The sequence below is a fragment of the Trachurus japonicus genome, chromosome 22, assembly GCF_045865225.1.
Source record: "Trachurus japonicus isolate A0001 chromosome 22, Traja_1.0".
Lineage (NCBI taxonomy): Eukaryota > Metazoa > Chordata > Actinopteri > Carangiformes > Carangidae > Trachurus > Trachurus japonicus.
The window spans coordinates 19,553,008-19,574,013 of NC_140928.1; the positions used below are offsets into that span (position 1 = coordinate 19,553,008).

The window sequence follows — 21,006 nt, forward strand, 5'->3', positions numbered from 1 at the left end:
CAACACAGCAGCTGATATGTTTTGGTTAAACCTTTATAGTCTATTGCCATAAAAACAGTTGTTTTGTTCTCAGATTTTTCCAGTGTGGGTGAGTAAAATGAAATGACTGCAGAAACAATCCAGAGCGAATTGTTGATTGTTTTATTTCAGTAGAATATCACTTCCTATTCATTTTTTTAACAAAAGAACTCAGATGACTATACAATACAAAACTATGCTCTTCATTACAAAGTATCAGCAATGACTCCAATGTTTACTGTGCTGTGAAACTGTTTGTACAACCTTTGAATTTCTGCCTAATGATTGTCCTATGAAACCTTTTTAAAAATGAAATAATTTGATTCTATTTCAGTAATAAGAAACTGGTTATGCAGAGGTCTTGTTTCCAAGTGTGTAACTGTGTTTTTGCATCGTTTTTAATAAGTATTTAATATCCGATGCTGTTGGATGTGAACTTTGATTGTGATGTTCAGAAATAAAAAAAACTGCCAATTTTGGTTTTGTAGTAGTGTGGATCCATGTGCAGAGAACAGTCACATACTTTGGTATTATGTAAGAATCTTCAAGGTTGGAAGAAAAATAAATTCTTACGCCCATAAATACATAAAGTAACACTAACTTTAGTGCTTATCCAGTTAGAGTCATCCAGTCATGTTTGTTTTGTTTTTGCTTCATTCATTTTTTCTATATAGCTATATATACTGTAAATATATTAGTGTTTGAATAAACACAACTGATACACTTTGTAGTTCAAGATAAATTAAAAAAAATTCCAATAAAAAAAAGTGGGAAAAACTCCACTCCTTTTCACAGCATTGTAAAATGTAGGGGGAAATGCCATTGAAGTAAGCATCTCATTAGCATCTCTCACAATCACATAACAATCATAATACACACAACTAGCCTTAACACATTGGGTACAACAGAGTTATGATAAACAGTACAAACACATGGTTACGTAGCATGAACTACATTTCTCAGTAACACATTTACAAGCTAAGAGTATCAAACAAAAACACTTTCTTGTGCAAAATGACGAGGGCAACAGATGATTTTGCCCTCTCTGTCTGTGTAGTGCTGTGCTGACATTCTTAATGTTCCAGATGCTCATCACCAAACGTCTCGTGTAGAGATTGCGTACAGTAAAACAAGGACAATACTGACCTTCCAAAGTGTACTCAGATGCACAGCATCGATCATATTAATTTGTAATCAGCAGTAATCAAGAGGGACAGACGTCCGTGTGATCCTGAGTGGCAGGGGGAGGATGTGGAGAGCCTGGCTGCCATGACAGAGGATCACCTCATAGTCTTTAGTCTGCATTTAAGATGCATATTCTAAAAACAGAACACTTAATGAATACCTTTAGCAATGTAAAGACTGAGTTCAGTTACACACAATATTGGTTCAATATTAGGTACACTTACTTTAAATTTTGCTCATTAGATTCAGAGAACACAACTTAACACTAATCAGCAGGGGACAGTCAAAGGTTAGGAGTGTAAAAAGTTGAATAAAGTTAAAGAGTGTAATAATGATGAAGTCACTAAAGTAGCAACTGGACTGCAATAATCAGATATGTAAAATGCCTACAGCAAGGCCAGAGGCCGGAGTGTGGCGTCCATACAGTACATCATGTTCAGGTCTGCTGGTTCCTTCACTAAAGCCCCACACAGGGCCGTGCAGCACCATTCACTTCTCCTAGAAGATATTTTTATCATACACGCACGTACGCACACAATGCACGCACGTTTATGCATGTTGTGTTTCTGCTTTTATCTCTACATGATGTTGCTGACAGAAGAGACGTCTGTCCTCCTTATAACTTCCCCTCTTTCAGGATTTCAGTCGGAGAGACGCCTCCTTCCAGGGCAGCGGTGGTTTTCTGGAAGAGACGAGGACAGAAACAACAACAGGTTTTAATCAAAACACACTAACAATCAACTCCACTCAACATCCAAAAAACAGAAGACAATAGAACATTCACACAGACAGAAATATGGTGGCCCTGAGAGCTCAACACATTGCAAAGACACAAAGAGGCCAGAAATTTAGAAAACAACTTTGTTCATCATGTGTGAGGCTGAGCTGCAAAAACTCACAACATGTCAAAGTGTTTCCAGGGACATAAAAAAATGGCGGACTGTGAAGCACACCTTTATAGAGTGCTGTTTGTGTTGTTTGTAAATAAGGTGAGTTTGTCTGGTTTACTCTAACCTCAATATCACAAGATTCAAATGTTATTGCAAATCAATAGTGTTAGCTTGGCCTCCATCTGTAGCCCAGCCCGCCACTTTTTTGTGTCCGCTGAAATGAATTTGTAGTGCATTTGTGTCCTTGTGTGTTCTTTCTTAAGTTGCACTGTGTTGAACTCTCAGGACCACCGCACAAAAATGACCCTGTATGTTATTTTTAGTATGAAACAATTCAAAACTTTTTTTTATTATAAAATTATTAACAAAAACCTCTCAGTAAGTTCTGTCAAAAGCAAAATGATGACCTTAACATTTCCTTTCAAAAGTTACTTTTGTAAAAATTCTTGTACAAAAAAAGAGCACACCTGGAAGAACTTTGACTTTCTTAAGTATTTATTTGTTTTTCAGGATGCTGAAATCCCAGGATGAATGGCTTGTTTTATTCACAGTAACCTGTTTACTGTCATATAAGAGCTGGGGCAGGATGTGCTGCAGCTCAGTCATAATAACCTCAAGTGTTTTTCACACCACTCTTGGCTTAGGAAGAATAAATAAATCCTGTCGTTGTATAAACTCAAACACAATGAGGTTTGTGACAGTATGAGTAGAGGATTGTTTATTGTCAAGTGTCACACCATTGTCTGTGTGTGTGTCTGTGTGTGTGTGTGTGTTCCTGGCAGTATTACTGAGGTTGAAGCTTGAGAAGAGTGTGTGCCCATACCTTGGCAGGTGTGTGTTTTGGTGTTAGTGTAGTTTGTGTCATGATGACTGACAATGCCAGTGGCTGCTGCACGACGTGGCCCCGTAGTCCTGCGCCGATGAGATCGACCCTGTAGGCTGGAACGATAGCTTTGCGTGTCACACCTCTGAGGGGCCCATGAGGGGCCACCTCACCCCCCACCGTCTCCTCCACACCACAACACCACGGATCTGCCTCCACCAAACCCTGCACATCTAACTTATTCTAATACTAAAGCTAATAGTGCTGCATCAGTAGCCTCATCAGCCTTCACTGAGGAAAGGCTATTAGATTATTTTTTAGTTAAATATCCTATATATGATGCAACTTAAACATTTACCTGAATAATTTCTTGGTAATGTTTATTCAGATATATCTTTTTCACCTGTTTCATTAGTTATCTCACTGCTGCTCTTCCTATTTCTAACAATTAAATACAACTGGCTCATTAACAAAACAAAGACATCAGTGTTGGTCTGTTGTAGGCGTCTTATTTACATTTTGTTAGTGTGCAAAATTGTTGGAGCTTTCCATTTTAGATGCCTTTGTATTGTTAGAGCAGAAAAGAATGAGGAAAAGCAGCAATAAAAAAAAACAGGCCCCAAGCTTTTCTCAAAGAAGAAGGCAGCGAGCAAACAGAAACCAGGCAGTGTGAAGTCATTTTACATCAATCTGTCGTTCATTGTTAAAAACTGAGATGGTTTTGAGCAGCTGGTGGCAACTGACTGTTGTTGTGAATTTTAATATGGGATATCTGACAGGAACATGAATTAATCTTTTGGATAATCTCCTCATAATTAAAGGATTATACCTGCTTTGTGTTTCTTAATAGTGGGTTGTGGTGTGTGCTATTATCAGCGCGTTGCACTGATTTATAAAACTGATTAGTACAGATTACATATGTTTGACAGCTGTCAACTGCACCCATATGAAAGTGTTAACAAGCACAACTTTGCCACCGTTAACCTTTGTAAACATGCTTTTTGTTAGAGTGAGTTGAGGAGCTGTCAGACAAAAGCAGAGTTGTGCTGTCTGCAATCAGCGTTTGAGAGAAGAGGATGTTTTTAGTGAGTTTAGAGGGAGAAAAAAAAGTTTCCACCAGTGAGAAAGTGTGTTGGTGCTGCAGAGTGAGGACTGCAGGGAAGCAGCCAGCAGAGTGCATTCAGCCCAGAGCGCCAGGATGGTATCTAACACATCCGCCCTCTCCACAGGGATGTGAATAGATCCCATCGCTGACTTTCACGTAGCACACACAGAGGTAGCCTACTTACACTCACTGTCTGCACCTCTGCCTGCTGGTTGGCCTTCTGCCGTCGGAGGTCAGACTTGATGAAACCTGTGACAAGCACAGAGGAGAGGGAAACCTTATGATGCAAACCTTTAATTAACTGTATATTATTTTGGTAAGAACCATATCAAAGTGTTGAAATCTGTAGAATCTGTAGTGATTCTTCTGTAATTCAAAGCATTTTTGGTTCAAACAGAAAATCACAAAAACAGAAAACACATTTTCATGTCTTTAACACAATGTAATCACACATCAAACCACTAGGGGGCGACTTTATTCTATGGAAGATGTGACTCGCTGTGTAAACAAAGCCAGCGATGGATTTAACAGTTGTTTTTAAGTTCCCTTTAATATCACGTGCATTTATGTGCTGAACAGCTGACATGAGTTCAACGTTCACTGTGGTAAGTGTTTCCGTGTAGTAAGCGCTGTCACAGGAGAGGTCTGCTGTTCAAAAAGACGAGAAAGTTAATATATTACCTGTCATCACTGTCCCTATTAGCAGAAAGATGCACAGGAAGATGTTTCCTGCTAATGTGCCCCATTGATCGATGATCTTCCCTTGGGAGATGGTGAAAATGATTCCAAAGATCTGAAATGAGGTGAAAATAACTATTAGAAACCCAAACCAACATCTTTAATATTCAGTTGCATATTTTAAGCCTGTGTCTCTACACAGCTCTACCTGAGCTGAACAGTTAAGCAGTCCAGATGAGGTTCCCTCTGATTCTGGATAGGTGAGCTCGACTGCAAACTCGAAGCCCAGAGGCAGATATCCTGTCATGAAGAAGCTGCAGGAAAAACACTGGAGGTCAGGTTCAAGTCTAAAACACAAGTGGGCAATCTGCAGGAGTTTGATCCTTAACCGCCCCAACAAACAACAGCAAACAGCTTCACGCATGATTAAGTAGGGCAAGTGTATATTGCTGTACAACACATGCTGTCTGGGTTTCAGAAAATGAAAAGCGGACAAAGGAATTGCTATGGAAACCAGTTATGGGCATAATCAGCTTACCATAAATAGCAATAATTGTAAGGACATAGCACGTGGACTGGAGTCAGAGGAGCATTAATTTTGTTCTGGCAAAGCAGTAGCACTTGCCAGATGACGAGAACGTGGACTACATACAGCTTCACCAGAAGGTTAAGACTTTATTAGGCCTCTAGAGCCGTGAAGAGCTGTGGGCATCAAACGTGACAGACACAGCTCAGGGTCGAAAAGAAGTGTCATCAGACATCTCTAAGCAAACTTTCTCTCAAGCCTCTATTTGTAGGAACACTCTGTATCTAATCTATCCACAAAATGAAAAACCTAAGGAGACCATTAAGTGTAAAAGCTGTTAATCGCAACTTATAGATGAGTGAAATATATCAAATTTAGAAAACAACCAAATTATGACATTTAATTTTTACCTTCAGTTCCTTTCCTGTGATTTTTAAGACCGTATAGTGACCTCTGCTCTTTAATGGTTACCTACCCTAAAACTCCAGCAGTGATAAACACCACCCACAGGTGACCCAGATTGAGGGTGAAAGCGTAGACGACCATGCCAATCAGAGAGAGGAGATACACAAGCAGGGTAGTCTGTCTGAACAAGAGAGAGGAGATCGAGATCAGTCATTATTATGTTTACAAAGTACAGTGACAACAAGTAACCATCATATAGAACTCGTAGCATTATGGGGTTTACACTAAAGACCTATTAGGATTTCTAATAATCTTAGATAAATGTAATCTGATTTGACACTGACATTAATGTTTAGGAATCTGGATCTTGTGACAAGGCTCATGTTTGTAATCTGATCAGACGAAGGAAATCCTCTGGTGTAATCTAACAAAAGGTTTTCTGTACATATAGAACAAGTTTGGTGGTAAAAGCAACTTTTTGACCCAACTTAGTGCTATTTTTTGTGTTAATTACAAAAAAACTGCCTGGTTTTGAGACAGATGTGTTGTGTTTTTAGATGGATGTCTTACTGGAGTTGAAGTCCCAATAACAGGAAAACTTGTGCAGCTAGTGTGCTGCTGGTTTCAGTTATTGCTTGACTATCAACAATACTCCAGAGTGACTGAAGACCCCAGGCCATCTGCACAAACAGGCTTACTCTGGGGAAGCTGTCTCTTGTACAACCACGCGTAAAATATCGCCGCAAAACGTTTTTGTTACTATAACATAGTCCTTTGACTCTTTCCCACATGGGACAATAGGAGCGTGAGGGTCAACAACATGAATCTGGGCCTGACTGCTTTGACAGCTAAGCATCCAAATGGTATGTAGGGAATCTGAGCACCAAGGATTTTTTCTAATCATAATAATTTGCATGCCAGATGACTGAGGCTGGCGTACCAAATATTTTTACACTAAAAATAAAGTGTAAGAAAGGTTGATTTACTCAATCCAAACAAAAGCATGGTTGATCTGTGACATTAGCAACAAGATATCAATGTCAGTTCTCGCTTTTATGGTTGTATTATGACTGTTTTGCATGTTTAACACAATGGCACCAGGACCAGTAAGAGTAAAGCTTGTCAGTTCACATAAGCAGAGAGGGACATCAGATATGAAACTCACTTCCGCTGGATTCTCATTTGTGCCCACAGTACCTTTAATTCACTCAGACATCTTCCTGTGACTGACTGTGGCTTTGAAAGACATTCATGCAAGGAGCCAGTGTTTTAAAGGCTACAGAGAGACTGCAGCGAACAAGAGTGAGTGTTGAAGTGTTGAAGAGTGAATCATGTTGGAGCACTTTCACTTTCTCTGCCTGTAGCATGTGGATCTGCAACTGCTTCATTTTGTTTGTTAATTAGCAAATGTTAGCATGGCAAACTGAGACGGGGAAGATTACAGCTAAATTGCACTACATACGCATGCCATTGCTCTATATCACTGATTTCCTTGTGGACAACTCTGATGAAAGGGAATGAATGAGAAGGGCCTCATTTTAACGTCCATGAGGTGCATGAAAGGTCAGCAGCCTTTATTTGTCAGAGGACTGCAGCAGCGTGATTAGAGGGAACGCTGTTTTGTGACGTCAGCGAATGGAAGAAAAACCACAGGGGATGTTTTCAAATCTCGGTTCCTCGTCAGCATCTGGGAGGATTACCTAAACTGCACAAAGCGTTCTGGTGAATAACAAACTGTGTTTATCTTACTTGTAGGTTTTCGTCTTGTCCAGCCAAATGCCACATATGAGGGACCCCACCATGCCCGCAATGACAATGGTCAGACCAATTCTTCCAGCGTTCACTTCTTCGCCCTGAGATTGAAAACAGTGACATTTCTGAGCTTCAGACATCTGTTACATTTTTGCACCCTGCTGTTATCTTGTCCTGGAAGCACTTGGCAATAACAGTTCGACTCCCAGACTTATGTTATCTGTGTCAGGGTCATCTGCTTGTCAGCTTTCTAGCTACTGGAGTTAGAGGGAGTCAGACAAATGTACATGCTTGGCCCACTTACTCTGGGGATATGGTGTGAGCGACCGACAGCAAACAAAGAAACATAGAAAGTGAAGTAGCTAAGTATGCTAATCTGATTAGAAATGAAGGACAGGGAAGAAAGGGAGGTGTGTTTTCCAGCACATAGACTTACAGGATAGTGTTCAATGATCATCCTGTTCAGCAGCGTGGAAACGGCATAGAAGCAGCCGACGTTCAGGCCTGCAGAGGACAAATATAAAAAGTCAGTGTCTATTCTGAGAACACCTGTAGGGAAATGAGAGGCGTCCAGATGGGGCCTCATCCCCGACCTTAAAATACTGCTGGAAACCTCACCAACAAGTTCAAAGTATCCCCTATAGCCTTTGTCACTACTTGATTAAAAGCATTGTGCATATTACTTGCCAATATTCACACATGTTCAGGATTCTTCAAACCCCCAATCATTAAATAGTGACCTTTGAGCACAGAATGTGACATCGACCGACCTTTAGATCAGTGCTACACATAGGCAGCGTATTGGCCCATGTGTCCATGTGTTATGGTGACACATACTATACTCATATCTGCTCCCCAGCTGATTAAGACTGTGACTCTGCTTATATCTATTATGACGTAACGTGACATTTTTACACCTTCTTTACCTCTCACATCAATAAAGCAACAACATCCGAGGCACTGAACAGTGGGGTGATGTACGCGTCATGATGATGTAATAAAGGCACACCGTTAGGACACTACACTGACTTGGACTTCCTCCTCCTCTTCTTACAGCTAAATAAAACCATGTAGGGAAATTTTATGTCAGGGAATTAGCAGCAATATGACAGATTTACCCTCTGGGTCGACTTTTGAACTCTCTATGGAGTCATTAAATGATGAATGTGGCAGATCATCCGTCATAATTCATCATTCATTCGTCATTGTAAATTGAATATCTCTGATACCAGAAAGAAACAAATAAAAATAGATCAGTTGTTAATCAAAATCATCACTGGATGTAACCCTAACTGCAATTAAGACACAGAAGGATCTCTGTATGACGAGGTGTCATTAATCAAAGGGTTTCTGGACCACCGGTCTGTCTGTGTGGACACAGCAGGAGGACACCCACCGTAGCTGATCACCAGAAGCATAAAGGGCTTGTTGCGCAGCAGCCTCAAGATGGAAGCTGTGTACGAGTACTCATCCGGGTGGATGCTCCTGGCCTGAGCCTGGGCCTGTGTGGGTGGGATGTCTGGTTTCTCCTGAAACACTGGAACACAGACACACACAGCTCTTCAGATATAATATATCAATTCAGTTTATGGCATGATTGTTGATGAGTGTGATTGTGCACGTGCTTGTACATAACAGCAAGCTGGGGCTGGACATTCCTCTGAAGATAAGACAGTTCAGCCTTTAAACATTTGCACTGTTGTAAGTGGTGACCTCACCAGCTACTAATCATCTATCAGTGGGACACACCTGTTGTCAATAAGCCAACAGATGAGTAAGCTAAACAAACAAACCACTAGAATCTTTATTATTTATTTATTTAACTGGCCGCTGTTGGCTGTGTGTGTTTTTCTATTTCTCTGTATTGACGCCAGACCTGCCGTCATGGGGTCATTCGGTACAGATGACCACGGCCCAGGACCAAAGGCTGAAGCACAACGGAAAAGGTCATCACAGCTGGGGTTTCCCCACAGACAAGATGGCTCGTCTAGCCGCTGGCTAGTCAATATCAACCGTTTGTGCAAATGGATGTTGATGTTAATCCTTTCACTCCAGGTGAACTTTGAAATACACTTGTCCCAAGGCACAAATACGGTCTGGACCAGAGGTGCTGGCTAAACAGAGGGAAAGTCTGGGTTCACAAACAGACTTTGATTCTCTCTCAGATTTGGTTATTGACCATCATTAGTCAGACTTTGGCACAATGACTTCTGGGTTAATTATTCAAAATAAAACCCCACCAAACCATTCTGCTCCGTTTACCCCAGCAGGTTTTTTCTGTCTTTTAGAAGAGTTGCCAGAGTGGTTGGGAAGAGAAATCTGGAAAGTGGTTCCCTTCTCTTTGCTCTCTCTCCATAACAATATTATCAAACCACAAAGTATCAGCCATCTTTTTCTCTTTTTCTGATGTTGATTGCTACTAGATACTCAGTGAAATTAATTATTACCGGTCTTCCGACTGATGTTGCATTCCATTTACCATTTATTTGGACGCAGGAGCAGGGAGGAGCATCATATCTGAGTCGACCATATTCCAGTCATGAGTAGGTAATCATTTGAAAAAGCCTCTGCTCACTGTTGATGCACAGAGCGGCCATCTTAGATTGGTTAATTAAATTTCTCTGAGTTGGGATTACGACCTCAGGTGGCGTTTCTGATGACGCAGCATGTTGTGAATGCGGAAAAATTAGACTTGCAAGTTCTAATGGAGCACACCATGAGTGGGATGTCTCCTTATTTCGACGGAGAATGAATCAGTCTTTGTTTTTGTGACTTGCCTTCTTAATGCCAGCAACATAAGACTGGACCGACACCACAGAGCAGTCTGACATATCTTTGTGAAACCAGCTCCAGTGTCCCGTCCAGGGCTCAAAAAAAGTGTAGCAACTGGAGCCGCAAGAGTGGGTCAAGAGGGGACAGCACAGCAGCTAATGATTAGAGAGATGCAGGAGAGGAGGAGGAGGAGGAGGAGGAGGAGGAGGAGGAGGAGGAGGAGGAGGAGGAGGAGGAGGAGGACAGGAGCCAACACCGGAGGAGCCAGCTGGAGCAGAGGCATTTGAAATCTGTATTAAATTACTGTGTTTACTGTATCAAATTTGTCATGACTTGGTTGAGTCAGATGCTTAATATGGGCCATGGGGACTCAGTTTTACCATTATAAGTTCATTAAGAATAAACAATTATGTGTTTATTGTGAGTGATGGGACCAAATACTTTGTCCATATGCTTTTTTAAATAAAAAAAGACAAAGTCAGCCCCTGTAAAATAATCCCAGTGATCACAGAGAAACTGGACTCATCAACCTTTGTCCTCACACACGATCAAAGCTCTGATTGAAGAATCTTTTTTTCTGAGCCAGTGAGCATCTTCCTGAAATAAACGGCCGCGTTTCTCTTACTGTCAGCGAGTCTTAGTCCTTCACAGAGGTGAAAGGAGGATTTATTCAACAGAGCTGAGGGTGAAGACGATTTCACTTCCATGACTCCGGGAGTTCATGCTCATATTTCACATCGTGTCCGAACACATCTCATCAAAAGGTGGACAATTATAGCAATTATCGCAGCTGCTCATCTAGTGGACTGTAATGCGGTTTAGTTTTCAGTAGACAGCACATCTCATGTCAGGGAGACTCAGCTCTCTAGCAGTGCTGCCCGAGGAGCCCAGCATCAAAATAAGAAGCTCTAGCATATAAAAATGAATGAAATTTTATGTCAAACAATGGATTTCAATGTTGTAAAAACTATTATTGAGAGTTGATCGTGCTCTAATCTAAAAAATATCATTACAATACCAAATAAAATGTCAAATACCCTTTGAATCATCATAAGGGACGAAAGAGGTCGGTGAGGTAACAGCTTTGCCCCAATCTCCACCACTGGAAACCACAAACTGTCACGATGACTTTATCTGCGTTATATATTTTCACAACCATGACTGTGGGAGTTATGTGACACTAAAAGGCACTTGCACTGGGCTTCTATTGTGTGAGTGAGTGAAGGGACCTGACAGCTCTTCCCCACTCCACGAGCCCGTGGATGGGAAGAGTCGTCTTCCCTCGAAGACTCACCGATCACCACCAGGACGAAGATGAAGGTGGCCACACCAGCGCTGATGTAGAACATGATTCTGATGTGGTGCGCCAGCTCATCCATGTCATCCACATTAGGCACAAGGATGGGCGGGACCAGAAACCCAATTGCGATACCCATCTGTAGGTGAGAGGCCCAAAATTAGAAAAGGATGCAGTGCTTTCAGGTGACGACCACACACACGCACACACGTACACACGCACCAACAGATGCATTCACATAGTTAAAGGGGGAAAGCATCACTACAAAAGCAGTAAAAGTTTGAAATAAAGAAACAGAAAAGAAAAAGGGAATTGAGTCTTTCAGGAAGTTCCCGTCTGACTGACACTTGACTGCTGAGCATTTGTGAGTGATGGTCTACCCGCTATTATAAACACATCCACAATACATGCAGCTTATGTAGCAACATTATTACACTCAAAACATGTCAAAGCAGTGACGTTAAAGGACTGATACAGCTGTCTGACACCCCCGTACCCCACCCCGCCCTCAGGGCCTTGTGGATCTGTGACGTGAAGTATGGACTATGGAGGGAATGGTGGGATGGGGGGGGGGCGGTGCTAAGCTTTCCAAATTTGAATACCACATGAGTAGTGCCCACTTCCTCAGCTTCCTACAGCCTCAAGAACAATCCAGAGGGGGACATCAGCCGAGGTCTCTCCGCTCTATGGGAAAGGTGAGAGAAGGAAAAGGGCAAAAAAAAAAGTGACGAGAGACACGCTCCTTTAAGAGGAACAAACCAGTGAACAGTGTCTGAAGGGTGCAAGCACAAGAAATATGTCAGACCCCTTCAGGCCTTCAGGGGATGTTACAATCAGCATGATTTATAGATCTGCAGCTGTTAACCGTCTACAGCACACAGACACTCTTAGCACTCCACTCTACTGATGTTACATATCTAACATGAGCTATTTTAACAATCGTTAACTTACCTTGTGGTCATTTTGCTAGAGAAAGCTTTGTAAGATTTTCACAGGAGCCTATAAAAAGATCTTAAGAATAACTGCAGAGTCATCTTTGTAAAATCACACTCACACATCATCCAAAGCAAAGAAAGAAACAACATTGTATTTCCTTTTTTTTGTGCATTTTTGATAAGAAGAGCAGGTCTTGAAAACTTGTCAAAAATGCAAAACAAGCTTTTTCTCAACTGGTCCAAATCAAGGATGTCCTCTCTTATGAAGTTAGTGCTGGCACACAAACTGGTGATCTGTTTGATCTTCAAAGCATCTCTGGCTTTTATGAAAATCCTACCTACTTTTTGTTAGTGTGAACTATTTCTAAACATCTAAGGGGATATGTGAACTACTTGAGTCTGAAAACTTGGAAGTATCGGGTTTAGGGAACGGAGCCAAAGGGATAAAGTCGTGGTGAGCGAGCAAACATCAACAACAATGTGTACTTTTATCTTCAGCAGCGGGGAACTGGACTAAAAGCACAAAACAAGAACTCGCACGACAATGACCGGTACGCAATGTTTGGCCTCAGGCAGGTGAGAGAGGACACACAAATAAAGAAACCACAGTTTGGCCTGTTCAAAGGTCATGTGTCTTTTGATAGTCTCTGTTTATGCATAGTGTTATGTGCATGTTATGTTTAGTGTTAAGCATAGTACTGTAGATTGTGGTGAGTTCACAGGGGAATCATGTATAGACTATTGAACAGGAACTCTTCTGCTTGTGCAGCATTCATGGACTGTTTGTACTGGCCTGTATGTAAAGAATAATGTAAAGGTAAATTCAATCACGAGGCCACATTCTTCCTCTGTGTTGCATTGCAGTGAAACCTTTCAAAAAAATGGGTGTCAACTCATGTTGGTCTCCTAAGATGGAAGAAACATGAAGAATGACATACTGAAAATGTAATTACATTAAGTTTCACATCACTTAGTACATGTTTTAGTAATTTAGAGCTTGTTCAGAGCTGCGTCCTGAGTAGGAAGAACAAAAAACACACACAGACAGCACGAGTATCTAACTGCTTCTTTTAACTGCCTTAAACACACTCCTGTTGTTGCCTGTGTACATTGTGGGTGTGTTTGTGAAGAAAATCAAACACAGGTGAAAGTGAAATCTTTTTGATTTAATTAATATAATTTCAATGGATATTGTCCTGTGTTCAATAAGTGTAGTTATTTACAGTAATAGCAAAAATATATCCCTCATATTGGCACTGTATGGTCAATAGGCTTTTCACTGGGCATTTGGGAAATAAGCTAAATGTGGACTATGAGCTAATAGCGTCTTCCCTCAACTTCCTTCAGACGACACCACACACATGCTGAGAGGAAGCGTGTGAAAAGCCCTGAAACTAAGAAAATGCTTGTTTCTGCAAGTTCACATGCATCACTTCTCTAAGAAGCTTCTCACTGTTGCTGGAAGCTGAAGTGGCCACCAGTCATACGCTTTCTCCAGAGAGTGATTCACTGTGTTAAACCTGCTGACTCAAGAAGAAGGTTGGAAACAGAGAGACTCAGTCACATATTAAAGGAGGCAGGCGCTGACATGACATGACATGACATGTGCCTGCCCGCTTTTAACACGTGGCCATTCAGATGTATTGCAAAGAGTGTTAAAGATGATAGAGCTTTCTTTCGCGTTCTCACAGTGACCAACACACACACACACACACACCAAAATGAGAAGTGCACCACACTAAACAACACACTGCAAAAGACTTCCCACAGTCCGGCAGGTAAACAGAGACACACCTGGTTTCCGAGAACGCCAATGGAACAAGCCGTGGACACCTCCTGCTGCCCAAACCACAAGGACGCAAGTCTGGATGGGATGCCCAGGATGTAAACTGTGGCCACTGAACACACAAACTGGCCAAAGAAGGTCATGGCGAACATTTCGGGGTGTGCCGAGCCCGTCTTGATCCAAGCGCCTATGCAGTTGAAGGCGGACCCCACCACCACCACGTCCCTCATGCCCCGGTTGTCCAGCAGCCACATGACGGGCAGGATGAGAGGGATGTAGGTGAGGAAGTAGATCATGGACAGCCAGTCGATGGCGAGGGTGTCGATGCTGAAGAAACGCATGAAGATGTTGCTGATGATGCCGTACTGCAGCCACATGAAGGCGTTGCTCATGGAGTAAACGCTGAAGATGAACAGCATGAGCCAGCGCCGCTTGTACAGTTTGGTCTCCATCAGTGGAAAGAGCTGCGCAGAGTCCAGGGCCGAGGGCTCCATGAGGTCGCTGCTGTCTCCCAGAGGCATGTGGTAATTGTACTCCCCGAAACTTGTCCGCAATGTCCTGGTGGGGGTACAGTCGCTGCCCCCCCTGTCCTTGCCATGGTCGTCCGTCCACTCGTCAGGGAAATCATCCCGAGCGCTCATGTTGAACTCACTCTCACTCTTCCCTTTTTCTTCAGACTTCTGTGGCACTTAACAGCTGGAAGGAAGAACAAATATTTCTCCTTGTGTGTGCGCTCTCTCTTAACACAGCCACAGTTCACCTGACTGACCCCTTCTACCCAGCAGGTATTTCCTACTGGCTGATCATAAACGAGCTCGCCTGCCGTGTCTAAGGTGGAGATTACTGTTGATTACTCTTGTTGATTTAGCAGAGTTGGATCTGGGGTGCAGTTTGAATATAATGAGCTGCTTTGGAAATTTCTGATGCCTGTCAAGAACAGCTACATAACCTGACTGGCTTTTTACAGGTGCCAGTGCCCTTCTGACTGCTCTGGTATTTACTGTAACATCTCTTTGGTCACATGATGGTTTTCTTTTGTTTTTTTACTTGTCATTTAAAACTCCTCCTCCCAAGTTGTCATACCATCAACTAGAGTGTGGCTGGCAGTAGTTGGAGTCTAAGGTGTGACAGGTCTGGGAGAGAAACTTGATTTTATTGCTAAAGTTAGGCACATGATACTCACATACAGATGTGTACAGAGGAGCTAAAGTCCGTTGAGCATGTTGCTTAACAAAGACGGTAAGTTCATCAGACACCTGACAAACTGTTAGTGCAGAAATGCCAAGACCAAGGAAATGGATCATTATTTATCAAGCATTACCCTACTCAGCCATTTGTGGTAAGAAAACATGCAACGCAAATCAAGGTGCAGTGCTTGCAATACTACACTGATATGAGAAAATATGGACCTAAATCCTGCCACAACATGGGATGTTTTAAGTGTCTGTGTTACTTCAGAAGGAGGCCATTAGAAGTAAGTTTGCCTCTGTGCTCAAACACAGGCTGAGGGTATCCTGTTGTCTGCAAGATGGTTATTAAAGCAAAGTGTTTGTGGTTCTCAAAGTGGATTTACTGACGCCCAGTGACCTTACATTACATCGTCTGTCATTCCTGTTGTCTTGGTTCATAAACTAACCCATTCAAAAGGAATTTATACATAAATAAACAGACTGTATCAGGTGATAAGTGTAAGAACTAAGGAATTTCATACACTGTCTGTCCTACTGTTGGGGACTAAAATAAGTCATGTAGTAACACATGACTTCATAATGAAAATCGCATCAATCTCCTCCCTACAATGGATACATGCTTTATCACTAGTTGATTAATAATCTATTAAAGAGCCAAGTACTAACTTCTTGTTTTTGGTTACAAATGTGGACACATGAAGTCCCCATAATGAGTGATAAGATTAGTTAAATGAATGCCTACACACTGAAATACCTGTCTGAGTTATGGTATCTGAATGACATATGTAGGCCTCAAATGTTTACAGCAGGCGACCCTTGAGAGAGAGCGATATGACCTCTGACCTTTGTCCATGTTGCTGAAGATAGTGCCCACAGGACTGAGTGACTGTTGGGACACAGGCTGCTGAGCTGACACTGGTGAGCAGGGTTAGAGGTTAAAGGGAACAGTGAGTGTCTATCAGTCAACAATAGAGAAAACTGGGGCATGGGGGCAAACTGATCGTTTCCATTTTAGATTACTTCATTTGATAGATATTGTCCTATCATGCAACAGGTGTTAATGAGAAGTTTCCTAAGTGATAGATCTGCATTTTGTCTGTCAACTAGTAAGCTGGCTGACAGAAAAATGATCTGAAATTGTTATGATTGATTAATCAAATTCAAACAGCAGATACTGATCAGTTCCAGCTTCCTAAACATTTCTGATATTCTCAGTCCAGCCCAAAACGGAGCATCACTGACATCAGGAGGAGCTCTGGAAACATGTAATAGGCATTTTCTGCTATTAACAATGAAGAAAACAGTTTGTTGCTGCCTAGTTTATTCTGTATTTAGTTATTTATTTATGTTACTTTTATTTTTCTCATAATAAAATAAAATCAAAATCAACCTTTAGTTATTCACTCAACAGACTGACTGATATTGTGAATATTTAATGAAATACTACTACTTCTATGTATGACGAATGGCTCCAGTGCTGTTTACAACACAACTGAAATATTTAGAAAGTCCTGATGAAAGTAATGTATACAGTAGATCTTTAGCATCAATGTAGTTGTTTAGTATCTCTGATGGTGAATGAAAAGGCTTTCCAGGATGCTGATAAACAAGCGAGTGACATGTAGCCCCCAGTTGTCTCTATTGTTGGATTAAGGGGGGGGTCTTCAGCAGCTCAAACTGACTGGAAATTTTCTATGATAGCCCTGTAGTGCCCCTGCCGTCTCCAGCCACCAGCTGCATTACCTACACCACCTCAGGTTTGGAATGGAAGAAGTGTGGTGAAGAAAGGTAGCACTAACTAACACCCGTGTCATTACACTGAAACCACGGCCCCTGAACGCACCTCTTGCTCAGTCCCTCTCCGGCGTCTTTAAGGAAATACTCCGGCACAACCATACGAACTCACGGCGTCTTTATAATAATAATCACTGTATCTTAATGTGAGGCACAGCAGCTGATCGAGGTTGCTTTGTTGGCAGCGCACTCGCCTCATATCCGTAAAAACAGCGCAATAAAACGTGTAGTTACAGCAGACAGGACGATCATAAACATTCCCAGACTCATTTTGCTCCACAGCTAACACACACTTTGGGTATTTTGAGTTTGAAGCGCCGCGGCGGTCACATTACGCTGCGTCCCAGTGATGAGACGTGACTAAGTAAGCTTAGTATATGAATAAGTATATAAACCCCAGCAGCCTGTTATTGTGAGACAACATTATGGTATTTAAAAAAAAAGCAGACAGAGCTGAAAACAGAAGCGTCAGTTTACCATACCTGGAGACACGGCGGCATTGACATAGCTACTATAGTACACACTGAACCTATGCACTGTACCAGCAGAAGATGGCGAAATTGTGCAGACAGTGAACACGTCATTTCCCATTTGGTTGCCACCCTCAAAAACAAATAGGCCAGGTTACAAATAAACACTGTCCTGCCTCCACAAATAATGCTGTCTGGGGTTGGTTCACACAAAATAGTAACATAGGCAATTATAAAATAAGTTCTTTCAGGTTAAATTAATTTCCCTTGTATTTTTAACACCAAAAATTGGACTATAGGTAGACTATTGAAGACCTGGTTGAGTTTTTGTTTTGTTTTTTAAACTCCATTTACTGAAAACTTACACACTATCTGTTTATTTAGACAGATACAGTTTGTTACTGAAATTCCATATTCAAAATTGTTTTACACAAAATCAACCTTATTAAATGCAACGACTTTGTTAAACCAGTGATTCCAGCCTTTCATTCCTCCCAGAAGTAAACTATCTCAACTTGATATGTAATCAGTAATGGTAAAGATAAGATAACACACAGCTGTGAAGCAGCCCATAAAGTTGGGATAATTTTGTTTTCAGATACATTCCTCTTTGTGTTATGAATGTTAATTGTGGTTCAATTTTCACTGTGGTATGTTTGGAAGGGACTGATTAATAAGGTTTTGAGAAAATACACACTTTATCTATCAGGAATAAATCACATTGACACAATCATTTCATGAGAAGAAGTGATATATTTATGGGCAACAGTGATCCTAAGTAAGGAACCGGACTGGATCAAACCACCCTGTAAGTAGTAAGAACTATAAGTCCACCTCACACAGCTACAGCAATGAAATGCGGTCTAACCATTGGTAGTATTTAACTCTGATTATTTTTAATGGATAACAGATAATGGATTTTTGGCCAGAACAACTACTTTCATCTTTGATACTTAAGCAGTATTTCACCGTTCCTCAACACTCTTCCTTAGGACTGATGTTAAACACAGGTCAAAGGTTACAGAGAGCAATGTTGTTGACATGTTTCTGTATGGGTTTTTTTTTATTATTATTATCTTCTTACTTCAGTAAATTATTTCTCCCACCTCAGAAGAGTGGTGCAGACTGAACATGAAGATAACGCTTCAATGAATCTCAAAATGTACCAGAAAATAAGAAAAATCCATGAACCATGATAAGCTGTTTCAAGGTAAGCTGGAGCTGTAAGTATGTTGATAAGCTTTACCACGTCAGCAAACACACTCACACACAACCACACACACACACACATTGAGTCTGTCTGCCTCTGTATTTCAGACTGTTAATAAAAGGTAATAATAATAATGGCTTACATTTATATAGCACTTTTCCCAACACCCAAAGCACTTTACAGAAACCATTATTCATTCATACCACATTCACACCAGTGGTGGAAAGCTACGTGTCTGCTTCTCTTCTCTGCATGTTTTTGGCGTTTTGCTGTCATCTATATGAACCCATGATTAACCAGTCTGTCAACCTTTGATATACATTTCTCACCATACACATACAGAGGTTAAATGTTGCTGCTGTTGTGAGTCTACAAACACAGGGTTAGTAAGGCATCAGCGAACATTGTCACCTGTGGGTGTAATTTGCATTAACTTTCAAGGCTTCATTTATTTCCATTGCAGCAAGAAAGCTGTAAATGGACCAGTTTACCACTTACCTTTGCACCGTATTAACTAATCAATGGGAAAATGGGAAAATCAGGGTAACAATGTCTTCCTCCATGAGTAAATAAGGACTTTAAACAGCACTTGTGTTATAATGTTGGGTATCCTACCACTCACACTTAATTCCTCTAACAACATTATCTGAATGTTTTCTATCCAGAAACCCCTGTGTATGTAATTCATTCAGATGAGAGATGACTGTCCTGATCAGGTTTAGGCGTGATAGGCATCTGCCCTGAGCCCACAGACTTTCAAGGTACCAAAAAAGTCCCACTGCTGTCATTCGGGTGGAAGGATGAGCAGGGGTCAAATGGGGCCAGTAGCTAATATCAAAGACTTGAAAGTGATGGCTTTGGATCATCTTTCAGGCTACTAATGAAATTAAAATTAAATTTATTCGGGTGTTTCGGGCCAAAAACAAATCAAACAGAATATTGAGATCTATTGCAGTGATACTTTCCCTTGGGCATCATCATGCATAATAAACTCACTTGATTTCCAAAGACTCCTATGGAGCAGGCGGTGGAGACCTCATCAGCGCCGAACCAGACCGAGGCCAGACGGGAGGGCATCCCCAGGATGAAGACCTGGGCCAGGGAACTCGCACACTGTCCGAGCATGGTCACCCAAAACAGGTCCGGTCTGGCACTGGCCACTTTGATCCACGTCCCCGCGCAGTTGAGCGCGTTGGCCAGCAGCGCCGTGACCCGCAGCCCTTTCTTATCCAGGAGCCAGGTGACCGGGAAGATGAAGGGGATGTAGGTCAGCATGTAGACCATGGACAGCCAGTCTACAGCGAAGGACTCCACGTTGTAGAACTTCATAATGATGTTGTTGATGATGCCGTATTGGATCCATTGATACGCGTTGCTCAGAGAGTAGGAGCTGAACAGGAACACGATCAACCAGCGCTTCTTGTAGAGGCGCGTCGCGGCAGCAGAGCCGCTCTCTCCGTTTGGGATGATGCTGTTGCACTCCACCTGCTCCGCGGCATCAGCACCTTTCGCTTCCAAACGTGGACCGGTGTCCGTCGCGTCCTGTGCGATGCTGTCCAGTGAGGCTGCCGCATTATCAGCCATTCTCTCTCAATAGAAAAACAAAAACAAAAAAAAACGAGCGCACTTTGGGGGATTAAGACTTAAAATTTCTCCCAGTAATCTACTAAAGAAAACTGTCTTTAAAAGTGCGAAAATGTAAATCTCAGTGTCAATGGAAATAAATCAATTTGACACAGCCAACATTGGTTTGCTGTCCTTACAACATTACTGAGATAACTTGAGACTTATCAGATGTAGGCTTCATTCCAGAGGACTGACCTGCTCTCCACAAGTTCATTCAATACCTGAGCTGCCGGAGAAATCCCCTTTATTACTGCCCTTGGTGCGAGCTGACCCGACTTTTACTCCACCCAGCTGCTGAGATAAGAAATGACAGTGACTGTTGACTTATATGTTCAGAAAAACGCCTTCCAGCCAACAGGCACACAACACATACTTCTACCTGTTTTATCCCTAATCTCCTATAACAGATTATCAGTGTGCCACCACAGTATTCTTGTCAATAATATAGCCTACTTCTAATTTATTAGGTTGCTATTGGTTTCTCAGTCTTTAATCTGCAAATTAAATCCCTCCCGGTAAAAGTACAATGAGTGCCTTGTTGCTT

The 21,006-nt window shown here is 41.8% G+C and overlaps 1 protein-coding gene across 6 annotated transcripts; it reads right to left on the reverse strand.

Moving 5' to 3' along the window:
• Nucleotides 1-132: 132 nt before the first annotated feature.
• flvcr2a (FLVCR choline and putative heme transporter 2a) lies at nt 133-20,435 on the reverse strand. Of its 6 annotated transcripts, XM_085766518.1 has the most exons (12): nt 17,639-17,709; nt 14,181-14,868; nt 11,449-11,590; nt 8,779-8,919; nt 7,819-7,886; nt 7,380-7,483; nt 5,701-5,811; nt 4,908-5,013; nt 4,703-4,814; nt 4,206-4,270; nt 2,917-3,032; nt 133-1,885 (listed from the first exon to the last, which is right to left on the reverse strand). In XM_085766518.1, exons 2-11 carry the CDS (start codon nt 14,811-14,813, stop codon nt 2,955-2,957), a joined length of 1,560 nt encoding a protein of 519 aa, XP_085622644.1. In that variant the 5' UTR covers nt 14,814-14,868; nt 17,639-17,709; the 3' UTR covers nt 133-1,885; nt 2,917-2,954. The 6 variants fall into 6 exon arrangements, with proteins under 6 accessions (XP_085622644.1, XP_085622649.1, XP_085622646.1 ...); XM_085766523.1 differs by lacking the exons at nt 14,181-14,868; nt 17,639-17,709 and adding an exon at nt 19,833-20,435; XM_085766520.1 differs by lacking the exon at nt 2,917-3,032.
• Nucleotides 20,436-21,006: the final 571 nt, after the last annotated feature.